Source organism: Cnephaeus nilssonii, assembly GCF_951640355.1.
Source record: "Cnephaeus nilssonii genome assembly, chromosome: 17".
Lineage (NCBI taxonomy): Eukaryota > Metazoa > Chordata > Mammalia > Chiroptera > Vespertilionidae > Cnephaeus > Cnephaeus nilssonii.
This window is the reverse complement of record NC_137088.1, coordinates 2,529,066-2,548,214: the sequence shown is the minus strand read 5'-3', so window position 1 is coordinate 2,548,214 and position 19,149 is coordinate 2,529,066. Positions and strand designations below refer to the sequence as shown.

Genomic DNA, 19,149 nt, shown 5'->3' with positions numbered 1-19,149 from the left:
AGCAGATGACATACTGAAGAGATACAGATAAGGCTATTATAACCTAGATTTCCAACAGAATCCCCAATCTAGAATATTCTAATATTCTGTACTATTTTCACCACAGAATAACAAAATGCTCATGCAATTCCAGTATGTCTTCTCCCAGATTATCATCTAAAGGCAGCACAGGCGGTCCCGGATCTGTCTTTTGCTTCAGCAGTTTGGACGGAACAGACCCAGGGGTGCCGCGCCCCTTCTCCCAGCCTCCGGCCCCTCTCCTGCCTCTTATCCAGTCACCACCTTCAGAACCACCTCCGAGACCGGCCAACACACCGGGTTTTTATCTTCCTTAACTCCTCATTGCTGAACAACCATGAGCTCCCAAATCCACCAGAATTATTCCACCAGGTGGAGGCTGCGGCCAACCGCCTGGCCAGCCTGCCTCTGCGGCTCCACACCCCCCTCTCCTTGGAGAGGAACCGGCGCCAGGCCCGGCTGGAGCTGCGGGCCCTGGCTCTGCCCGCGCAGAGCGCTGTGGCTTCCTGGAGAGCCACTTCCGGGGTGAGCAGGTGAAGCTCATCAGGAAGAGGGGCGACCCCTGACTCCGCTCTGCAGGCTGCCGGCCCCCAGGCTGGGCTGGGCGAGTGTCTCTTCGAAAGGCTCGCCCTCAAGCTCGACCAGGAGCCGTGGGAGCCCAGAGGCCTTCGCGGGGCCCCTCTGCACCCCCCTGAGGTCTGGCTTTTACCTGAGTCCCCCCCCAAACTACTAGCCACTCTTTTAACCACCCTGAAGCCCTCCCCCATGCATTGGACCGAATGAAACAATAAAGCTTTTTGCAGCAAAGTAAATAAGTAGATAAATGAAGGCAGCACAAAAAAAATGTGTCTGTATTTTTTATTTTGGAAATACTGAAAAATAAACAATACGCAGCTGGAATGTAAGGAAGACGGCAGGTCCGGGACTGCGTCCTCAGAGACAGCTGTGTACCTGGTGCATGATGGCAGTGGAGTGCAAGGAGCCATGCTCTGGGCCTGTCCTCACAGGAGCCCCTCAAAAAGAGCCCCTGAAGCTCCCTGCCTTGGCATGACTGGAGGACGGCTTGGCGCCTGGTGTCACACTCAATTTACTTTGAGATCACTAGGTCTGTGATATGGGGCAATTTTTGTTACCTCTCTAACTCTTGGTTTCTTCATCTGTAAAATAAAAATACTACTATCTTCTTCAATGTTGTCATGTGGATTTGATTTTTTAAAAAATATCTATAATATAGCAAGCTTTAAAGTGTTAATAGTATTATTCATGTCAAAAGATTTTTTTCAATTTTTTAAAATTAAGTTTATTGAGGTGACATTGGTTAATAAATTCATAAGTGTCAATTCTATGATACATTATTTGCATGTCGCACTGTGACCACCACCCAAATCAAATCGTTTTACATCACCATATATATCTGATCCCCTTTGCTCTTTAACACCCCCCACCCCAGTTCCCTCTGGTCACCACCATATTGTTGTCTGCGTTTATGAGTTTTTGTTTGTTTTTCTTGTTTATTTGTTATTTTCATTTTTATACCCCATATGTAAGTGATATCATATGGTTAACTTTTTCAGTCTGACTTATTTCACTTAGCATAATATTCTTTTTAAAATATATTTTTATTGATTTGAGGGGGAGAGGGAGGGGGAGGGGGAGAGGGGAGAGAGAGGAGGGGGGAGGGGAAGGGGGAAGGGAAGGGAAGGGGGAGGGGAGGAGAAGGAAGAGGGGAGGGGAGGGAGAAACATCAATGTGAGAGAGTAACATCAATCCGCTGCCTCCTGCACGCCCCCACTGGAAATCTGCTCTATAATCTGCTTATTTTTATTTAGTATATAATAACTCTTAAGTTCAATACATTCATTCATTTACTTAACAGATAGTGTGTATTTTTAAACACAATGAATATGTATTAGGAAATGAATGAGTGTATGTGTACATACGGGCGCACTGTCAGGCACTGGGTTATACAGAGATAAGGAAAATAAAACAAGCACTTATCTTTATGGAATTGACAGATTAGCAAGGGAAACAATGAGAGCTAAATTAAAAACCAAAAAAAGTCACTGAAGGTAGCCCACACAGCACTGTGGTAACAAAGACCAGGGACCTACTTCGGTTGAATTGCTAGGGAAAGCCTTAGATGAAGCAATACATATTTTTATTTATCTTTATTATTGCAAGTATTACCGATGTCCCCCCCTCCCCCATTAGTCCCCTCCATCCTGCTCTCGCCCCCTCCCCAGGTCTCCCCAAACTATTGCCATATTTAAATAGAGACCAAAGGATGAGGAGGAGTTGGACAGTGAAGAGCCAGGGGTGAACACTCCAGGTAGAAGAATCAACAGCAAAGATCCCAGGTGTGAACAGCGTAATGCCTTGGCAAACGGGACAGTGGGATGGAGACGCAGACAGGGGTCATGACAGGCGCTGGCATTTATTTTAAGTGCAACAGGAACTACGGAAAGGCTGACCACTGAAGGGACACTATGATCCCACATGCATTTTAAAGAGATCATGGTCCCTGTTGTATGGAGAAAGGAACAAAAGGGAAAGGAAATAAAAATGCCACACACATCCCCTTTCCTCTTTCTTCTCTTTATTTAGGCCAGTGTTATACAGTTTTCCCCTACGAATCAAATCAGTAAGAAAAGATGCTGAGATGGAGAGCAATTGAGTGACTTAAGATAGCTTATTGAAAGATCTATATGTAATAAATGAGGAAGGAAAAGAAATTAACAATTAAAAGACTGGATGGAAGTTTTTTGGAGGGCAATGAGATTTTTCCTTTTTAACTTTATCAAATAAATACACCATAATTCTTACCCGGTCCCAACTGAAGACTTTAGTTGTCCTGTCCTCTACAATTACCAACGATGGTGCACAGCCACTCTTACTATCTTAGTGATCCAGGCAAGGCACATCTGCGTCAGAGTCTGATAAGTAAAACTGCTTCGTAGAAGGATGGGCGCATTTAACAGATTAATAAGTATCGCCAAATTGCACTCCAACATGTTTATATCTACATCAACATCAAACACTAGGTATTGTCAATCCCTTTAGTCTTATCAATCTGATAAGTAAAAGTCCATATCTCCTCTTAATTGGTATTTATTTCTATGAATGGTTGAGCATGTTTTAATATGTTTACTAGTGGTTTATACTTCCTTTTTAATGAAATGTCTGCATAAACATCTTACTATTAGAATCTAGAAGAATATCACCAACAGCTGTTATTTAGTACTGCTTTTGGTTCTGTCCAAAATTCTTCCAGGAACTTTAAAATCATTCTGCTACATTTGTATGTTTTTTAAAGGTAACCGTTCTAATGCAGAATAGAAAGCCAAATAACACTTGCATTTATAAACTAAGACAACAGTAAAATGTGGAATCATGAAGCAAGCTAACAGTATGGGCATGAATGTGTGCGTCTGTATGTAGAAATGTGAGCATGGCAACAACTGGCTGAAGATCCCTGGGGGCAACACAGACCAAGCCAGAGCCCCTGCTCTCCCAGGATGTGTTTGCCAGCTGGTTGCCTGAGAGTTCAGGGCGAGCTCCTGATCTCCTGGATAACCGGCCTCGTCTCCACTGAAGCCCACGCACGGCAGAGAAGAAGGCACCCTGGCACACCCCCAAGGCCAGAAACACGGAGCTCTCCCAAGGATCAAGGAAAGAAGAGACCGTACCTCCAAGTGAAGAAGGCACTGAGAGCTACAAGGACCCCCTTTTTAACTGCTCTTTGGATGCTGCTCATGTGTAGTAAGCAATGTTTAAACCAAGTCTCAGGATGATATCTTTACACCCCCACTTCTGACTCCTGACTTATACAACATTGCCTTCCACTAACTGTATATGAGAAGTTTTGGTTGCCCTTCACATTTTTGGTAACTTTAGCAGTATTATTAAAATAAACTCTTTATAAAGATATGCATATTGGCCTCGATATCCAAAACTAACTACTGCTGTTAATGGACATTATATGTGGTCTCAACATTCTGCACATGGTCTTGCAAACAGGGGATTCAACAATACTTAATGAGAGACTAAATGGCTATAATAAATTCATGTACCAGGTTGGTACATCAATTCATACTGTGCCTCAGTATCCTCCTTTATAAAATAGAATAACTGTACCTCCTCACAGACTTTTGTAATCACTAAATTGATCAAATATTCAATACAATGTAATTTTAAAATAGAACTACCAACTACCTTTAATACACTAAATTTTAAAAGATCAAGGATGATAAATTTATAGAATATATTCTTTATTTTTATGAATAGAATTTCTAAGTATTAATCAATATATAAAGAAACACTTGTTACAGTTCAATATACAGGGTGTCCCAAAAAATATACACACACTTTGAATAATTATTAATTCCAATGGGTTAAATCTGAAAAGAAACATCAATTGAGCTATCAGCTCTTAAGTGTGTATACGTTTTTTGAGACATCCTGTATTAATCCCACCAATATATGTTCAACAGCAGAAAATCAGTATTGTGATAAAGAGACTGGAAAAAAACAAAAGTAACTAAGAATACACGTTCTGTGGTCCTTATGAGAGGTAATTACAAAGATAAGAAGCACTCTTTGCTGAAACATTAAAATGTTTATGGCTGAAAAAGATGAAACACCAAGACACACAAAATGGACTGGAGATTGGAGAATGTTGCCTAGAGAACAGACAGAGTGAGTATGTGGTTGCTAGGCAATGAGTTTCCAGGCTACGGCAACTTCTGATGGCAGGCAGCAGTGTGCTGCTCCTATAAATGATATTATGCTTGAACAACTTTAGAATCCTTTTGTAACACCTTTTCTCATACATAAGCCTGAGCTTAGACTGACAACATAGGGAACCGAGTTCTAGATAAATGTACTTTGTTTTTTTAGGCTATGTAATTTAACCTGCCTTTCCAGTATTTTAATGCTGCTCTTTTAAAATATAAAACATGCCAGAGGTAAGACAGAAAGAATAGATCTACTACATGTAAAGAGAGAAAATCCAAAGGAATATGATTATTCAAAACATTTAAAAAGGCAATGTAAACTGTAATAGAGTGGTTTTTTTAAATCTCAAAAAATGTTCTCATAAGAATAAGAACCAGCCTAAGAAAGACTATAGTAAAATTATGTCATTGTGTAACTGGATGGGGATAGAGTGTGGGGTAGTGTGAATTTGTTACATTTGCATATTAGACATGGCATTTATAGTAGCCAAACTCATCTTTACAGTTGAATATGAATTTATCATTCTTAAAGACATGTGTCACAGACAAACTCAGACAAACATGATTAAAGAGGTTTATGATAAGGAGGAATAAATGGACATCATATATTTGGACTTTATTTTAGATTGTAATTCCACACTTGCATAATTTTTAATAAAGATTTTTAAAGTAAGTTTTAAGTTCTCAGCAAAATCAAGAAGGTACAGAGATTTCCCATATGCCCCTTACCCCACAGATGCATAGCCTTCCCCATTATCAAATTCCCCAACCAAAGTGGTACATTTGTTACAACTGATAAACTTATATTTACACACTACCATCTAAAGTTGATAGTTTCCATCAGGGTTCCATCTTGGTGTACATTCTATGGGTTTAAACAAATCCTATCTAATAAAGAGGGAATATACTAATTGACCATCACACCCTCACAAAGATGGCAGCGCCCACAGCCAATAAGGAGGGAATATGCTAATTGACTGCCACACCCTCAAAGATGGCGGCACCCACAGCCACAAGATGACGGCGCCCAGTCCCCTCAGCCCCGCTGGGCAGCAGGCGCGCAGCACAGCTGTGCCCGCCCCCAGGCGGGTCCGGCCACTCCACACACCTGCCTCTGGAGTCCTCCAGTCCCCTCAGCCCCCCAGCCGCCTAGGGCCGGCCCGAGGCACAGGCAAGCCTTGGATGGTGGCTGCCCAGCCGCCCAGGAACACCCGAGGCTCAGGTAACTAGGGCTGGCCAAGGTTTGTGCTGCCAGCATTGGCAGCAGCAGAGGTGTGATGGGGGCATCACCTTCCCCTGATCGCCGGTCGCCTCCCGCCCCTGAGGGCTCCCGGACTGTGAGAGGGGGCAGGCCGAGCTGAGGGACCCCCACTCCAGTGTATGAATTTTCATGCACCGGGCCTCTAGTGTAGAATAACATCCTAGCAGCACAGAGTTGTTTCCCTGCTCTACCATAAAAGCCTCTGTGCTCTGCCTGTTCATCTCTCCTTCCCCATAGCCACTGATCTCCTTTCCGTCTCTATAGTTTTGGCTTTTCCAGGTTGTCATAAAATTGAAATCACTCAGTATATAGCCCTTTCAGATTGGTTCCTTCATTTAGTAATATGTACTTAAGGTTCTTCCATGTCTTTTCATGGCTTGATAGCTCATTTTCTGTTTAATGCTAAATAATATTCTATTGTTTGCAGGTACCAGTTTATTAATCCATCACCTACTGAAGGACCTCTTGGTTGCTTTCAAGTTACAACAATTATGAAAAAATCTGCTAGAAGCATCCTTGTGCAGATTTTGTGTGGACATAGCATTTAATTTGCATAGTTTTTTTCTTATCAGTTTACTCATCTCTCTCTTCCACCACTCCTTAAATTCTCTAGAGTCAAGACCAGAAGCCATTTATCTTTCTATTTCCAGGTCCTAACAGGAAGGGTCTGGGTATGGGGGGCATCACCTTCCCCTGATCGCCGGTCGCCTCCCGCCCCTGAGGGCTCCCGGACTGTGAGAGGGGGCAGGCCGAGCTGAGGGACCCCCACTCCAGTGTATGAATTTTCATGCACCGGGCCTCTAGTGTAGAATAACATCCTAGCAGCACAGAGTTGTTTCTCAATAAATGTTGGTTGAACATGACAGACTGAATCGGACCAATGCTATTCAAGTAAGTATGCTATCAGAAAGTAGTGAATCATGGGTTCAGACTCCAAATATTTGAGTATGAAGGAGTGACAACATATAGAGTAGATATTTTATAAAGTTCAGCACAAGATAGACTGCACAAGAAACAAAAGCATGCTACACTGGCACAGGATTTTAAAAGTTATTTAAAAAAAGATTGGGAAAAAAATATTGGAGTAGGGCCACATGAGTATATCATGGGAACAATACATCCTTGGTTTATTAAATGAATTTAAAATATTCAATTACAGTGGCTCTAAAAACATCTTCATACTTGGGGAAATCTGTTGATTATAGGTATGACAGAGGTCTCTGAGTTCAATTCCTCTTTTAATTATTTCTGTATGTTCTGATGCCCAGCACAATGCCTGGCACACCACAGTAGGTGCTTCATACATACTTGTTGAACTGCTATAGGCAGACTTGTCATTTTAAATGGGGAACACAACGTATACCGATTTCAAAGCCCATGAATGTGATAAACTGTACAATGAGAACCAAGTAAAGGTCTCCATGATGCCCTTGGTAAAAATCACCCAGACCTTTTTCATCTATTAAATGGAAAACAAAAAAATTAATATTTAATATTAGTGAGGCTGTGTGAAAGAATAAGATACATCTGATATACTGGTAAGAGTATAAATGAAGAAATATTATTGAAAAGCAAAATTTCCTCTTTAACAAATTACTTAAAACAACAATTAAAAATACAGTTGAAAATTAGTATACAAGGGTGTTCACTAAGGGTTTTTAATAATAATAAAGTTAAGAGCATATGTCCAATGCAGTATACGTCATCCATATGGTAACATATGACTACTTATTCATTTTTAAATTGTTATTAACAAAAAAGTTGTGATTATTAGGAGTAAAGTCAAATGGGTTTATTCCATCTTGTTCAGAACCCAAACCCTGTCACTTATTTTTGGTCTAAATTTTATTTTATTTTATTTTATTTTATTTATTTATTTTTTTTTAGAGAAAGGGTTAAATCTTTTATATATTTTTTTATTGATTTTTTACAGAGAGGAAGGGAGAGGGATAGATAGAGAGTTAGAAACATCGATGAGAGAGAATCATCGATCAGCTGCCTCCTGCACACCCCCCACTGGGGAAGTGCCCGCAACCAAGGTACATGCCCTTGACCGGAATCGAACCTGAGACCTTCCAGTCCGCAGGCCGACGCTCTATCCACTGAGCCAAACCAGTTTCGGCTGGTCTAAATTTTATGTGTCTTATCACTCTCTACCCTGTATTTCCAGAGGATGTCGCCTGGGTTTTTATTAACTGTTGGCCTAACAGAGTGTCATGTATGGCATGTCTTTTAGGTTTAGCAGCTGTAAGAAACTGTTGGTACAACTTCTTGGCCTTTACCTACCATTAGGTTCGCAATGTAACTCTCCAGTTTGCTCACTTGTTCAGCAAATACCTGTTTCATGGAAGCTTCCGGGGATCCAACAATGAGTAAGATCACTAAAATCCCTGGTGTTACAGATCTTACATTCTACTTACTGAGACAGGGCGGAGAGACTGCAGGCATATGAATAATGTGCTCTCTTCAGGTTGATAAAAACGCAGCCTACTATTTTTCAGCTAATATTAAGAGCATACATTTGAAAAACTGCAAATATTCAGAAACCTAAAAATTGTGCAATTGTCATAGGCCAGGCAATTTTTTCACTTGATACAATGAAACTTTAATGATATAATAAACTAATTATCAACTACTTACCACATAGAGTTGTTTCCACAGACTGGCCCATTCTTGTAGAGTTGCTGTAACCTCAGTCACAATGGAATCTTCAAGAGGAACCACAGTTTCATACTGCCTAGACCACGAAAAACAGCCACATTATCTTTGATAAATTACCAGAATACTATGTACTGCCCTTTTCACCATGTGTAACTCAAATTTTAAATTAATGCAAATATAAAAAGAGGTACACATAATTACTGAAGATCCTTTGCAGTAACATCCTGCAATAGTGTGAGTCAAGCATGTCAAACTCGCGGCTATTCTCAAAATAGTACATCATTTTAAAAAATACTGTATGTGAAATGATTTTTATAAAACTCACAACTCAGGTTATCTTTCCAGGACACAGGAAAACAAATTAAAGTTGTCAGTATTTTAACAAAAAATTATGTCCTCAGAATTACATATGATGAATGAAGCAATTATGTTTTTGGCAGGAAAACATGTCAATAGCATACTTATACAATAACAAAACAAAACAAAAAACACACCAAAGCCCTCCTCTGCAACCGACAAAAACTATAAATAAATTTAGTAAGGCCAACTACTCACCCCCTATTACTGACAATTGCCTTTTTTAAGTGAATGTAATTTGCAGGAAAGATCCCCTGTAAAAGAGAAAAGGTTTTCTATTAGAAAAAATAATCTGTGATTAATATCTCACATATACTAAAACAGAAGTCAGATTTCAGCATAGAAATACTCTATCAACAACATAATAGATCTCTTGATATAGCAACCGCTTTGCTAATTAAGAATGCAATGTTTTACAAATTATATTATGTTATATATTCATTGTCATTTGCAATCAGAGTCTATCCTCAGGGAAAAACTGTGATCTTAATCACAAACTGTATTTTTTAAGTTACAGATTGAAAATATTCCATCAAATCATTCTCAGGATATAAAATGTACAGAACTTGGCATGAATCTAAAATCAACAATATTGTCTGGCCAACAACTCACAGATTATTCTGCTCAGCGCTAGAGAAACAATTCTCAGACTCTGGCTAATATTTGTATTCAAAACCATTTATCAATTTGGGAGCCTCTATAACTAATTTTTCTTTTATTCTTTCTAAATGATTTCCACTTGGGTATTTGCCATAACATGATTTCAATTCCTAACGGATAAAAAAATGCATTTTGTTTTAAAAAATTAAGTTTTCCAATCAATGTTTCATCCTTTTCCTGATGTATGAAACTCCTTTCCCATAAAACACAAATTACATTTTTTATTTCTTCTTTTACCCACAAATGGCCTAAATTTTTTATACACTTTGGCCCACACCACTAAAATAAACTCAGTCTATACCTCACAAGGCCATCAGCAGCTAAACTACAGTAATGCATTTTATAGTTTAGTGTACATATCTTTCACCTCCTTGGTTAAATTTATTCCTCAATATTTTATTGTGTTTTATGCTAGTGTGAACTGGATTGTTTTCTTTATTTCTTTTTCAGATATTTAATTGTTAGTATATAGAAACACAACTAATTTCTGTGTGTTAATTATATGTCCTGCAATTTTACTTAATTTGTTGATTAGTTCTAGCAGTTTTTTGGTGGAACCTTAGGATTCTGTACAAATAATATCATCTGCAAACAAATAAAATGTTATTTCTTCCTTCCCAATATAAAGACCTTTTAATTCCCTTTCTTACTAGCTAGGACTTCCCAGTGCTATGTTAAGTAAGAGTGGTGAGAGTGGCCACCCCGTCTATGTGCTACTGGCTGTGGGCTTGTCATATATAGTCTTTATTAAGTTGAGGTATGTTCCTTCTAAACCAAATTTGTTAATAGCTATGAAAAACCTACTGAAATTCTTCTTGTGACCATATTATTAAGAAAAATGTATAGGAATGTATTTTTTAATTTTAAGTGTGTTAATCAGTAAATGGTTATCTTTTTCAAACACTAAAGAAATTTAAACCATAGTTCTACAAAATATTGCTTCAGTAAATGAAATTCAGTTATTGTCTTTCCATCTCTTAATTTTTTAAGTTTAAGAATACAAATAAAAGCTATTAAAAGGTATATAGATATGTGTTTTTATAAATGCTACAATAATCCAAGATTCATGAACCGAGTTGGTATTACCAAAATACACACACTCACAAATTACAGCTTTCCAACCATTTATAAGATTTCTCATTTATTCAAGTTCTAAATTTTTGACAATTCTAAATCAAGATAAAAAACAAAAAATAAAAATTGTGTCCTTATAAGCATTCCAAAGATGGAAATAACAACTGAAAGTGTGTTTTAAAATGAGAAATGCAAGGGAAAATGTGACCTATGCGCAGTGGTTCTCAACCAGGGCAATTTTACTCCCCACCACCCCACCCCCCCGCCCTTGGGCCTTGGCTGGAGACATTTTTCGTTGTCACAACTTGAGGGGGGATGTTACTGACATGTAGTAAGTAGAGGTGATATATGCTGCTAAACATCTAATAATGCACAAGACAGCCTCCCACAACAAACTATTATCTGGCACAGAGAGCAGGAAGACAGTTTGGGGGCAGGGGTTTGTGGGGGAGGGATTGAGCAAAAAAGGGGAAAAAAAAGAATTTATGGACACAGACAACAGTGTGGTGATTGTGGGGGCTTGGGGGTTGGAGGTGGAAGAGGATATAGGGGGGATACATGGTGATGGAAAAATAAAAAATTATTATTATTAAAAATAACTGTAGCCCTAGCCGGTTGCTCAATGGTTAGAGCATCGGCTCACGAACTGAAGGGTCTCGGATTCAATTCTGGTCAAGGGCATGTACCTCAGTTGTAAACTCAATCCTGACCCCGATTGGGGCACATGTGGGAGGCAACCAATCTATGTTTCTCTCTCTCTGTCTCTCCCCCTCCCTTCCACTCTCTCTAAATATCAATGGAAAAAATATCCTCAGGTGAGGATTAACAAAAACCACACCAAAAAAATTGTATTCATGCTATAAAGAGCTATTAATATTAATCTTGGGTCCACCTGACAAAATAAAAACATATTGGCTTTCACATTAGACTAACTCAAACCTCAACTTGTAAGCATTGTGGGCTTGGCAAATTGCTTAGCCTTTCTGAACTTGAACATCCTCAACTATAAAATATAGATGATATCAGTACTTATATTATAATGTAATTATGAGGATAAATGAGACAATATATCTGAAATTTTTAATACTGTATCAGACACACAGTAGATCTTTGATAAATGTGAACTCATCAAATCTCACATGGAAAAAAAAAAGTATCTGGCCCAAAATATCAATAGTGCCTAGGAAGAGAAGCCCTGGTTATGAGAATTTGAAGTCTGAAGATGTTGTCTTCTCATAGTTATTACCTTAAAAACTAACAAATTAGCCCTGGCTGGCATGGTTCAGTGGTTAGAGCATCAGCCCACAGACCAAAGGGTTGTGGATTCGATTCCTGGTCAAGGGCACGTACCCCATTTGCAGGATCCCTAACCCAGGTAGGGGCACGTGCAGGAGGCAACCAATCAATGTGTTTCTCTCACATCAATATTTCTCTCTGTCTTTCCCTGTCTTCCACTCTTTCTAAAAATCAATGGAAAACCACCCTCGGGTAAGGATTTAAAAAAAAAAAAGATTTTGCAAATGAATTGAGAATAATGTTCCTAAGTATATTATAACTGTTAATTAAAATATTATTTTGTTTGCTCAAATTAATATTAACTGGTAACAGAATAAACACATAAAATCTAGTTAACAAAATTAGTATTCTACACTTACAAGTCTTGTTTAAATTCATATTTTAACAATAACATTATGATCAACAAAGACATCTAATTGAATACCATTTGAAAATCTTTTCATTCTGTATTTTACAAACAAAATTCCTCTAACTAATCACATGGCTCCACAAAACCGGGCCTAAGAATAACTCCATTTAGTTTTGTCAACCAAAGGACTGTATGCATGCAGATAAGCATAACCAATGGACAGACAGTATGGGGGTGAGGGCATGTGCTGGGGGGAGGGAGCAGCTGGGGAGAGGTCAAAGGTGGGGGAAAGGGAGACATATGTAATACTTTCAACAATTAAAAATTTAAATTTTTTTAAAATTAAATGTCCTAATAGGCTTTTCCAAAATAAGCTTTCCAACTATGGCCATATATGTATTTTCTATCCTTTAAAATAAAAACCATTCTAACAGTGCTGAAACAGAGCAGAGACTGATACAGCTCTGAGAAGGAAGAAATGAGTGTGGCCTCTGTAAAAGATTGTAAAAGGGCAAATAAGAATTGTTTTTATATAAAACAAACATACTAGGCAGCTCCTACATTAAAAAAGGTAATAAAATTATTCAGTACCTTTACATTTGGCTTCTTTGTTGAAACTCCTCTGTACCAACCTAAAAGGAAGCATACAAAGGATATTAAAATCACATTGTTGTCATTTTCTGTGAGACATGAGCATTGTTAGAAAAATTAATGCAAACTTTTCTAATAAAGACACATTAACTGTGCCTTCTTTAGTAGTTTACTCCAAAAGGCACAGCCTTACAATAAATACAACATTCTCAATTTTCTTCAAAAAGGATAACGCCCTAGGTCCATCTCTGCTGTTGCAAAAGGTAATATTTCCTTGTTTTTTCACAGCCAAGTAGTAGTCCATTGTATAAATGTACCACAGCTTCTTTATCCACTCATCTACTGATGGACACTTGGGCTGCTTCCAAATATTGGCTATTGTAAATAACGCTGCAATAAACATAGAGGTGCATATATTCTTCTGAATTAAAAGTTTCAGGTTTCTTCAGATATATTCCCAGAAGTGGAACCGCTGGGCCATAAGGCAGTTCCATTTTTAATTTTTTTAGGTAACTCCATACTGCTTTCTACAGTGGCTGCACTAATCTGTATTCCCACCAACAGTGCACGAGGGCTCCCTTTTCTCCACATCCTCGCCAACACTTGTTATTTGTTGACTTATTAATGACTAAATGCCCAATGCACGAAGATTCATGCAAGAATGGGTCTTCCTTCCCCTGGCTGCCGGCACTGCCTTTGCTCCAGCCTGGAGCTGCCTTTCCGCCTTCCCATGCTGCCCCAAGTCCCGGAGCGGCTGGGGCGGTGTGTAATGCCATGGCGACAACACAAGCATCCCGCCCCTGGCCGCTTGGCACCTGTGCATGCAAATTAACCCGCCATGTTTGTTGGGTTAATTTGCATACTCACTCCTGATTGGCTGGTGGGTGTCGCGGAGGTACAATCAATTTGCATCTTTCTCTTTTATTAGTGTAGATAGTCATTCTGGCAAGTGTGAGGTGATAGTTCCTTGTGGTTTTAATTTGCATCTCTCTGATGATTAGTGACTGAGCATCTTTTCAAATGTCTACTGGCCATATGCATGTCCTCTTTGGAGAAGTATCTATTCAGGTCCTCTGCCTGTTTTTGAATTGGATTTTTGTGTGTGTGTGTGTATAAAGTTGTGTAAGTTCTTTAAAATTTTGGATATTAACCCCTTATCAGATGTATCATTGACAAATATGTTCTCCCATTCAGTGGGTTGTCTTTTCATTTTGTTGCTGATTTCCTTTTCTGTGCAAAAATTCTTTAGTTTAATGTAGTCCCCATTTGTTCATTTTTCTTTTGTTTCCCTTGTTCAAGGAAATATTTTAAAAAAAAATACTATGAGAAATGTCCAAAATTTTACTGCCTATATTTTCTTCTAGGATTTTTATGTTTTCAAGTCTTACATTTAAGTCTTTAATCCATTTTGAGCTTATTCTTGTATAACATGTAAGAAGCTGGTCTAGTTTCATCTTTTTGCACATATCTGTCCAATTTTCCCAACACCATTTATTGAAGAGACTGTCTTTACCCCATTGTATGTTCTTGCCTCCTTTGTCAAATATTAATTGACCATAAAGACGTTGGTTTATTTCTGGCCTCTATTCTGTTCCATTGATCTACATATCTGTTTTTTATGTCAGCACCATGCTGTTTTGATTACTATGGCCTGTAGTATAGTTTGATATCAGGTCATGATTCCTCCAACTTTGTTCTTCTTTCTCAAGATTGCTGAGGCTATTCAGGGTCTTTTGTGGTTCCATATAAATTTTTAGAATATTTGTTCTAGTTCCGTGAAATACGTCATTGGTAACGTGATAGGAATTGTATTGAATCTATAGATTGCTTTCAATTATGTTAATTCTTCCTATCCAAAGTATTATGCTAAGTTAAGTCAGTTAGAGAAGGACAAATACCGTACGATTTCACTTATATGTGGAATCTAATGAACAAAATAAATAAAATTAGAAACAGATTCATAGATACAGAGAACAGACTGACAGCTGTCAGAGAAAAGGGGGCTTGGTGAAAAAAGGTGAAGGGATTAAACAAACAAAAAATACTCATAAACACAGACAATAGTATGGTGATTACCAGAAGGAAAGCGGGGGGAGTAAGTGGAGGTAGAAGAGGATAAAGGGGGAATAAATGGTGACGGAAGGAGACTTGACTTTGTATGGTAACACATTATGCAGATAATGTATTATAGAATTGTATACTTGTAACCTATATAATTCTATTAACCAATGTCATCCCAATCAATTTTTAAACAAGGAACTTGGCAAAAAAAAAAAAAAGGCACAAAGCCCTTTCAATTGAATAAGATACAAAAAACTAGAAAAGACCTCAGAGAACATGTAATCCAACTCCATGAAAATCCCCAGATGGCCTGGCCAGCGTGGTTTAGTGGTTGAGCATCAACCCATGAACCAAGAGGTCACTGGTTCAATTCCCATTGTCAATGTTTCTCTCTCATTAATGTTTCTATCTTTCTAACCCTCTCCTTTCCTCTATCTTTAAAATCAACAAAAACATACATTTTGTTAAAATCCCCAACCCAGCCCGTGTGCTCAGTGGTTGAGTGTCTACCAATTCCCTGTTGGGGCACATGCCAGGGTTGTGGGCCTGATCCCCAGTAGGAGGCGTGTAAGAGGTAGCCAATGAATGTTGTTTCTCTCTAAAAACATCAAGAAAGAAACATATCCTCAGGTGAGGATTAAATATATATATATTAAATATATATCATAAACCTAGATTCTAAAATGAACACTTTATAAAATGTGATTAAAAATTAAGGTAATAAATGAAACTAAACTCCTAATTGAGATGTAATGTTAAATCCTATATTATAATGAAATCAGTAGAGATTTTAGAATTAGGAGTTATGCAAACTATATTATATTTAAGCAATTTGTCTACAAAGAAGATGAAAAGTACAGAAAATAGAATTTTAAACAAAATACAACCACATCAGACTGATGAGCAAAAAACAAATTGTAGATTTTAGAAAAACAGCTAGAAATTCACTATACTTTCAAAGATAATAAAATTCAGAGAAACATTATACACTATTTAAAGGTAATTAAAACACAAAAAAAAAAATAGAAGAAACTGAGAATACCAGAGAATTGTCATAAAATTGGGAAAGGGGCACACTAGTGTGTGTGTGTGTGTGTGTGTGTGTGTGTGTGTGTGTGTGTTTACTGTCTAATGTGTAAGTACTTACTGTGTGAATGGAGTAAGATAGGTATAGAGTTTACATTTGTCAACTTAATTCTGGATTACACCTTCTATGCTTGGTCATGCCAAATATACTTTACATATTTTAAAATTTACTTCAAACCTGATTTTTTAAAAGGAAACTTTTAAAAAAATTTACTCCCATTAGGTTAGAAAAATAATCAGTAAGAAGAGAAATACAAATTAAAAAAAGAGGCTGTCTAAAATATTCTGGGTCTGTGTGTGTGTGTGTATATATATGTGTGTATATATATATATATATATATATATATATATATATAAAGTAGAAATTCATCTGAAAGCTATGGTTATTTAAACATGTAGACAAAACATAGTCGACCTGTGCCATGCTCTGTGCTAGGTGTTTTCATATGTATAATAGGTAACATTGTGGAATCGCACTTTGTTAAATATGCCCTACTATTTAGATAGTGAAATGTAAGTCACCAATGTAAGTGAGGCTATACTATCAAAAAGAGACAACAGTGCTACTACAATTGCTACTGACAGAGAGGCTGCAGAACAGAGTCAGCAGTGTGAAACCAAAAGAATGAAGCCTTTATATAGATCAGGCCATGTGACAGTAAACAGTCAGCAGTCCTTTACAAAGATTCTGGGTGCAAACCAATCAAGCCAGATCAAAAGCACCAAATGCAATCCAACAAAAAGTACCCTTCCAACAAGAGGTTGCAAACTTTTTATTTCAAAGGTGTAGCATATACTTCCCTGACAGAAGAAAAAATGCAAATTTATTTACCCCCACCCCCAAACCCAGGATAATGGCTGCACAGAAAGTAGAGACAGGTAGATGACAAGTACAAACCTTCAACAGAATATTGGCAAACTATCTAGCAATACAGTAAGAGGATCATAAACCATGATCAAGTGGGATTTATTCCAGGGTTGCAAGGCTGGAACAATATCTGCAAGTCAATAAATGTGATACACCACATAAACAAAATGAAGGATAAAAACCCAATGATCATATCAATAGATGCAGAAAAGGCATTTGATAAAATTCAGCACCCATTTATGATAAAAACTCTCAGCAAAGTTGGAACAGAGAAAACATACCTCAACATAATAAAGGTGATATATAATACACATCATACTCAAAGGGCAAAAACTACAAGCACTTCCCTTAAGACTGGGAACAAGACAGGGTTGTCCGCTTTCACCACTCTTATTCAACACTAGTGGCCCGGTGCACGGATTCATGCACACTGAAAGGAAATTAATTCCTGTGGTGCAGGGACGAATGCAGGCGGTCCTGGGTGGTGGCCAGCAGAGCGGGACTGGGCAAGACGGGCCAGACCCCTGGCGCCAACCTCCCGCGGTCCCTCTCCAGCCGGCCGCACATGGGCCAGTGCTGCAGCTCGAAGGGTGTCTGTGGAGTGAGCGGGTTCCCTCTGGCAGGTGGGGGTCCCTTGGCCTGGCCTGCAGGGATCAGGCTGAAACCAGCTCTCCGACATCCCCCAAGGTGTCCCAGAGTGAGAGAGGAATCACGAGGAATCAGGCTCCCTCCTCTCTGGTTCCGAACCACTGCTGCCAAGTGACCACAGCTCAGCAGCTCCTGCATGGAGCGCTTGCCCCTGGTGGTCAGTGCATGTCATAGCTACCGGCCAGTTGGACAGTCGCTTAGCCTTTTATATATATAGATAGTACTGGAAGTCCTAGCCACAGCAGAAGAAGAAATAAAAGGCACCCAAGTCCGGCTGGTGTAGCTCAGTAGTTGAGTGTCCACCTATGAGCCAGGAGGTCACAGTTCAATTCCCAGTCAGGGAACATATCCTGGGTGCAGGCTTGATCCCCCGTGGGGGGCATGCAGGAGGCAGCCGATCAATGATTCACTCTCATCATTGACGTTTCTCTCTCTCTCTTTCCTCTTTCTTCCTCTCTAAAGTCAGTAACAATATATTTTTTAAAAAATTAAAAATGGAACTGCGATTCCACTTCGGTAATTTATCTGAAGAAACCTAAAACACTAATTCAAAAGACTACCATTTACAACAGCATGGATGGAACTAGAAAGCATTATGTTAAGCAAAATAAGCCAGTCAGAGAAAGATAAATATCACATGATCTCACTCATTTGTGGAATATAATGAGCAACATAAACTGATGAACAAAAATAGAACCAGAGACATAGGAGCATCGAATAGACTGTACAACCTATGAGGGAAGGTGGGGGGTGAGGAGGTAAGAGATCAACCAAAGGACTTGTATGCATGCATATGAGCAAAACCAATGGGGGTGGTGGTGAGGGCTTGTGCTTGGGGAAGGGGGTGGCGGGGGAGAGGTCACTAGGGGGTAAAAGGAGACTTATGTAATACTTTAAACAATAAAGAATTTTTTTAAAAAGACTATATACACTTCTATGTTCATTGCAACGCTATTTATAATACCCAAAATTTGGAAGCAGCCCATATGTCCATCAATAGATGAGTGGATAAAAAAGCTGTGGCACATTTACACCATGTAATACTTCTCGTCTGTGAAAAAGAGGGAAATCTTACCCTTTGCAACAACATGGATGGACCTGGAGAGCACTATGCTAAGGGAAATAAGCCAGTCAGAGAAAGACAAGTACCATATGATTTCACTCCGATGTGGAATCTAACGAACAAAATGAACTAACAAGCAAAATACTGACAGACTTATAGAGAGTAGGCTACCAGTTGTCAAGGGTGGGGTAGAGGTTGGGGAGGGAGTGGAAGAATTGAGCAAAAAAGAAAATAAAAGAGAAAAAACTCCTGGACATGGACACCAGTATGATGATTGCTGGAGGGAGGAAGGAGGGTTTGGGACATAAATGGTGAGGGATGGAGACTTGATTTGGGGTGGTGAACACACAATACAGGTGATGTATTGTGGAACTATGCACCTGAGACCTGCATCATTTTGTTAACCAGTGTCACCCCAATAAA

The 19,149-nt window shown here is 38.8% G+C and overlaps 1 protein-coding gene across 8 annotated transcripts in view; it reads right to left on the bottom strand.

Annotated features, from left to right (window-relative positions):
* DOCK3 (dedicator of cytokinesis 3) overlaps positions 1-19,149 on the bottom strand; it is a 175,967-nt gene that overhangs the window by 120,559 nt on the left and 36,259 nt on the right. For 7 of the 8 annotated variants that reach the window (XM_079794397.1, XM_079794396.1, XM_079794399.1 and 4 more), the window contains exons 3-5: positions 13,001-13,041; positions 9,229-9,284; positions 8,653-8,749 (exon numbers count right to left, since the gene is read on the bottom strand). In XM_079794397.1, coding sequence (XP_079650523.1) covers positions 8,653-8,749; positions 9,229-9,284; positions 13,001-13,041 — 194 coding nt within the window. Of the gene's footprint in view, positions 1-8,652; positions 8,750-9,228; positions 9,285-13,000; positions 13,042-19,149 lie in introns of those variants that run through there. The other variant, XM_079794403.1, reaches the window with a different exon arrangement.